Below are 6,385 nucleotides of genomic sequence, written 5' to 3'. Positions count from 1 at the left end.
AGTCCTGGCAAGGCTACGCATTGGTCATAGTTTTTTAATCCATCGTTTTTTTTATCAGGTATTCACCCACCGATACGTATCCATCGTGACACTCAAGTCAAAATAGCCCACATTTTACTGTCATGCCGTCGTTACGACCATGAGAGGCGGCACCATTTTAGACACATTTTTTCTAAAAGTTTACCCCTGGCACTGGACAGTGTCATTGGTAATGGTGACACTGTCCGACTAGATTGTATTTTTAATTTTTTACACACTATACGTCTTTTTAATTCTATATAAATCTTTTACCGACATGTATTGATTTTAACTCGCTGTTTTTTTACATTTTACTTTAACCTACTTTAATTGCCTTTGCTGGTTGTTTGGCACAGATAGCCTAGGTGCTTTGCACCATAAAACACCAACCAACCAACTTTTTGCACTTTCTAAATATTATATGTGGCTCAGTGTGGTTCACAAATACTGGACTAGGACAACGTGAATGTTGTTATGTTTTCTTACAAAATAAGAATAAGATGCTTCCATCTGTTAAGCAGTGGTTTTAAACTATGAGAACAAACATTAATAACTATGCACTTAAAATTTATGTTGTTTGGTTAATATTATGATAGGTTGTACAGCTTTTGGTTGGATGACACTTCAAGGAAAAAAGAGTGAAGGGACAGACATGCATAGCAAAGTTGCTGCATCTGTTGGTGTTAACCGAGACCATGCAAAGGTTAGCAGAGAAATTGGATTTATTGCCAGTTTTCAGTATTGTAGATCATATATACAAATGTTTAGGTAGAACTCTGTATTTGACATTGTTTTACAAAGACTTAATGAGAAAGAAAACGTGTCGATTTCCTAACAAAAGTGTTTATTGCTTACTTCTTTGAACTATTTTAGTCTAACTATAATTTATTGTAGGTTTACTTCTGGGTCTTTAAAACAAGAAGTAGGTTACATCTAACTTAATAATATAAGCCTTTTTTTTTCACTCTACTGATAATATTGATAACAGTATGATAAATTTTTAATAGAACTTTATCTGAATTTTACCTTTAACTCTTTGAATCCTTCACTAACTTTCCATTCTCTCATAACTCATTTTTCTATACTATCTGTTTCTATCTACAAGTCTGGTTTTACATCCTGTTATAATACTAAATGTTTCTTCCACAATTTCAGTTCTTTAGTTGGGAATATTTAGTTGTTGTTGTTTTGTTCGTAAACATAACAATACAGAAAAATTATATCTGTTATTTGCCATCACATATTTACAACAGTGATAAATTATTTATATTACAACAACATGATTAGTACTGTATAAAATCACAGTAACAGAGAGGTCTGGAGGAAACTTCCTAGTGTGTAAATTTTAATATGCAGAGATGAATCCTACATAACACATTGAGTATTATCAGTACTAATACTTTGCAACTGAACATACACTTGACAAATTGATTTTGCAGTTTAAAGCCAAATATTTAGGTATAATTTGAAACTACATACACTTTGTATTTAATGTTAAACTTTTATATGGCTATGTGTACAAATACTGGAGGGATAACTATATTATTGCTCAAGTTTATAAATAAAGATTCTCTGGAATCTTCACTGTCAAAGTGACATATATATGAGATTATATTTGCATAGTCATGTTTTTGTTTTGGCCTATGAGTCAAATAATTCATCCTATTTTTTGTTAATTACTTCTGTACAGTAACTTGAATCTTGTAAATTCACAAAGTATGTAATACTGTAAGGCACAATTCAGTTCTTTTTAGGTGTTTATGAAACAATGTATCAAATACACATCATCAGCCATTCATTCTGAAGAATAAAATAGAAAATTGCAGTTAAGTAAGAAGCATGATAAAAAGAGTGCAATTTTATAGGTGATAAATTATGGAAGAATATATGGAGCAGGTCGATCTTTTGCTGAGAGACTACTCATGCAGTTCAACCACAGATTAAGTATGAAGGAAGCAAAAGAAAAAGCAAGGAAGATGTATACTGAAACAAAAGGAGTTAGAAGGTTTGTTTATAGCTAACTGAACGTTTTTTGTTTTTTTTATGGTGATTGACAATATAGGAAGGTTCTCTTCTTTCTTGAGAATATACTCTGGTTTGAGACCAGGTGTGGCTTAATAGTTAGCATGCCCAGATATGAATCCAGATTCATGGTTCATGATGACCTATTATCACAAAAATATGATCTGCACATTGGAGCTGTGAGTGCATTATAAGTGTGATGGTTAAATCCCACAATTCAATAGGATAAGAGTGGGCTAAAATTTGGTGGTTGGTGCTGTTGCCTTCCCTCTAGTCTTTCAGTTCAAATTAGGGATAACTGTGCACAGACAACCCTTGTGTAGCTTTGCACAAAATCCTGAAACTAGAGTTTTCAAACTGATTGATGCCTATGCTGCTACACTCATTTGAAAAATCTTCCAATGCATACTTTCTGAACTAAATTTATAACTTAAAGAAATATATATATATATATATTATTGTGATTGTAAAGTCTAGATAAATACACAAGTTTCACAGTGGTGAAAAATTGTTTAATTACAAAACAAACTTTTTTTTTAAACAAGAAGAAATAATAAAAATATAGCATTTTCTGACCCTCATACTTACAAACAAGCAGTAGAAGAAATCAGAAAGGAATTGACTTAGATCTTAACCTGCTACTGGCCTTATTAGGTAACATAATTATACTCATATTAACCCTGTGTGCATGGGTGGAGATCAGAGTGCACGACCTTTTACATATTGTGTTTTTGATGTCAGTTATGAACTATTCATTGTACTCTTTATTGCTTATTTAGCAACAGTTCATGATAGAGGATAAAAGAAAGTATATATCAGATACAGTATAAAGGGACTGAAAAAACTAGATATGCATTTCAGGTTATGCAGATGTAATATACATTCTGTACTATTTGTATTCTTCACACAAACTCCGACATGTCTGAGGCAGACTTACATCATCAATTTCCAGGCATATCTTGAGTACAAATACTTTCGTAATACATCAGGTTTTTTTGTCCAATGGACAGACCCCATGCATGTTCAGTTAAACACCTGTCATGTCAAATTTATATTTTGTTTCTTTTATTTATCTATCAAAATAAGTTCATTAAGTAAATTTAAAAGCATGGTGGTTTTTTTGTTATTAAAATACAATGTTAATGATTTTGTTTGCAGATATCTTCTTGAAGATTATGGTGGATATGAAGTTATCCTTCATTCCAGGGATGATGAAACTTCTCCAAAGATTTGGGTTGGTGGAAGGTATGGTCTTAGACTATACAAATATGAATATTTTTTTGCTTCAGTAATTTTACACAGTATTTCATGTTCAACTGCATGACACAAGGTAAAGGTTTAAATTATGGTAGCTGTGTAACCCTTTCTGGACTGAAAGAATGTCACCGATATTCCATAATTTTCTTTCGCTCTCTCACTGGAAATACATAACCAAATGGCATGAAGTTTAGCACAAAGTTACTAAATGGTATCCATTTTTGACTTTAAATAATTCATATATTTCAATTGTTTTTCTATCATTTTATATGTTGTGAAATTTAAAAAAGAAAATTATTTTGATGTGCTGTTTTGAAAAAAACATTAATTATAGTACCTTTAACTTTAGAATTTCAATTTTTTATAATGTTGATTACATGGTTTCATTCTATATATTCGATCAGTTTCAACTTGATTGATTGATATTCATAAACATATTTTTGATACAGTAGTCATCACTTTTGGCTTTAGATTGTAAAAACAAAAACTGCTAAAACTAACAAAAATGTATTGGTGATGTAGGACCTGAATAGCACCACATCAGACTAGGTAACAACATTTATACTAACAGTATTCTTGATGAAGATTAATCTATAACTAATGTCGATGCTGGCTCAAGTTCAAAAATTGAAGGGTGGAAAAATAAAAACTTGTGCCCTTTTTCAAATTTTTATATTGTTATTATTTTTTTTTTCTGTGCTTTACAAAAGTTTAAATAATTTTTCTGAATTCATAATACAAAGTACAAAATGGTACATAGTAGAAAAATACATATAACATAAAGATTAGTCTTAAGAAAATGGAAATTTATGAGATTTTTAACATGGAAAAACTTTTCATTAATTTGTCCATATTAATTTCTCGTGGCCATTTGATTTTCTATAGAAATTACTGCTAGACCATTTAATTTATCTTGTCCCATTATGGAACACAAAAAATGTTTTTATCAAATTTACTCACAAAAACGATCTTTCTCTACTTCTCGCACTGATGGCAAAGTTAATAAAATTCTTAGAGCAATAAATGTACTTGGAAAAAAAGTTTTAATCTGATTTTCACATATATATAATATGACCTTATCTGAAACTGAATTTTCTGGTATTCAATGTGATATTAATGTAAGTTCTGCACACAAACTTTCACCACAAGTATCCCTTTTCTCGTTGCTTGTTAGTATTTTTACACTCTTTGTGCCCCTAAAATTTTGCAGTGGGTTCTTTGAGCTTTTCGAACTTGCTTTGAACTGGCCCTGTCTTTTGAATAAATTATAAGCTCTTACATTTATGTGCATTGTTTGGACATGATAAATATATAAAGATAATATTTAATAAATAAGGATTTCAATCATTGGAGCATTTTACAATAACCTATTGTACTCATTAAATCTAATTAACATTACCTGATGTTTTGTCATGGAAAATTTTAGTAGCTTTTAAAATATTTAATATTTTCAGTAACACCAAAAACATCTCAGGTCTATATTCTAAATTTATTTTTCAATTTAAAATATAAACTTATGCTTTGGGATTCCAAAACAAACATTCATAGGTGTATATACAGGCAAGGCTTCTTAGAACTATGCAGAAGTGTAAGTTTGAACATTGTTCTAGTTTTTTTTTTGTAAAATACACTAAATAAATGTTACAAAATGTCAATTATAAAATATTTTTGAATTCAAATTTATTAATTTATAGAAATGCATATATGAACTCGACACATAAAAGGTACTCTGTGGCCCAAAAAGGGTTAAGTTATTGTTTTTTTTTATATATTCACTATTAATGGATAAGAGGCTAAGCCCTATTTTGTTATTTAAAGCTGAATTCAGGTGGACAGTCACAAACATTTGTATTTTCATTATTGTTATGCACTGTATATCTACATACATGTATAAAGTTTTTTATTTCAAAATGAGGTTTTAAAATACACTAATCTGTATTTTTGGAGGAATTCATCTTAAGATGATGTTAGTAAACTAGAAGTTGTAACTTGCTTGATTCTCACAGTTTTTAAAATAAAAAATTGAGCAACAAACAATAATATGAACTTGATCAGTCTTAAACTTTAAACAATTTAATTTGAAAGGCAACAGATAAAAATAGTTCTAAAAACCAAGTAATGATACACACATATGAAAAACAAAAAATTATCCTTTTGTAAGCTGATAGTGTGCAAGATTTTGTGCTTTGGTATTATAAGTATCTAGGAATGAGAAAAATAGTAGTTTTGGTCTGATTTGGGTTATCCAGCTCCTGATATCCAATCAAACTCGGATATGTTCAGATTGCATTATAGATTTTCCCATATTTATTGAAAATGTGGCACAGGTGAGAGCTACCACTTCATTATATATAGTATAGTATTAACTAGTTACTTTGTTTTGTTTTTTTTCATATAACAATAATGGACAATTCCACTTGAGTGAGTGACCATTGTTGGCCACCTACAGTGATTTACATTCCTGTAGTTTGGATTGTGCTTGCCATTGCTGTTACAATGGCAACACAATGATTGGGCATAATGTTTATTGAAACTACATAACAACTGTCTGTACTATGACTTATTAGAAATATCAGGACTTCCACTCTTTAATACTGGGTAAAATGCTTCTATGTTCAGAAACTTGTATTTGGTTAAATGGTGTAATACATATTACATGTGATGCATGTGCAAATAGTGTGATAGTATGATATAGTCCATTGATGGAATAGCTATCTGATATATATATTCCTCTCAAATTAATATCCGATCAGAATGAATTTCTACAGATAATGCATTACAAAACTGATTAAATACAAATACTTGCTAACAAAGACTCGTTTGTTTTAGGGTTGGATGGACATACAAACTGAACAGTTGGTAAATCTATAGAGTTCACAAGAGCGTCAAATAAGCAGGAGAAAAAAAGTTTTAATGGCAGCTTAGAATTTGACATAAAAAATATTTTAATGGCATCTTAGATGCAAAATTGGTATAATAAAAATTCTAAAGTAATTATAACAGCTATGTATGTAAAGTTCAGTTTCACAGAAGATTAACTTTTTTAATTACTTTGTTGCGTCATCGAGATCACGTGACTATTCTCACG

At 30.1% G+C, this 6,385-nt stretch overlaps 1 protein-coding gene across 5 annotated transcripts in view; it reads left to right on the top strand.

Moving 5' to 3' along the window:
* Nucleotides 1–6,385, top strand: part of LOC106468090 (DNA polymerase subunit gamma-1-like) — a 62,444-nt gene that overhangs the window by 50,027 nt on the left and 6,032 nt on the right. For 4 of the 5 annotated variants that reach the window (XM_022396394.1, XM_013928493.2, XM_022396393.1 and 1 more), the window contains 3 exons: nt 615–721; nt 1,884–2,023; nt 3,199–3,285. In XM_022396394.1, the coding sequence (XP_022252102.1) occupies nt 615–721; nt 1,884–2,023; nt 3,199–3,285 (334 nt within the window). The remainder of the gene's footprint in view (nt 1–614; nt 722–1,883; nt 2,024–3,198; nt 3,286–6,385) is intronic. The other variant, XM_022396396.1, reaches the window with a different exon arrangement.

Source organism: Limulus polyphemus, unplaced genomic scaffold, assembly GCF_000517525.1.
Source record: "Limulus polyphemus unplaced genomic scaffold, Limulus_polyphemus-2.1.2 Scaffold2868, whole genome shotgun sequence".
NCBI classification, from domain to species: Eukaryota; Metazoa; Arthropoda; class Merostomata; order Xiphosura; family Limulidae; genus Limulus; species Limulus polyphemus.
This window is presented reverse-complemented; position numbering and strand designations above follow the sequence as displayed.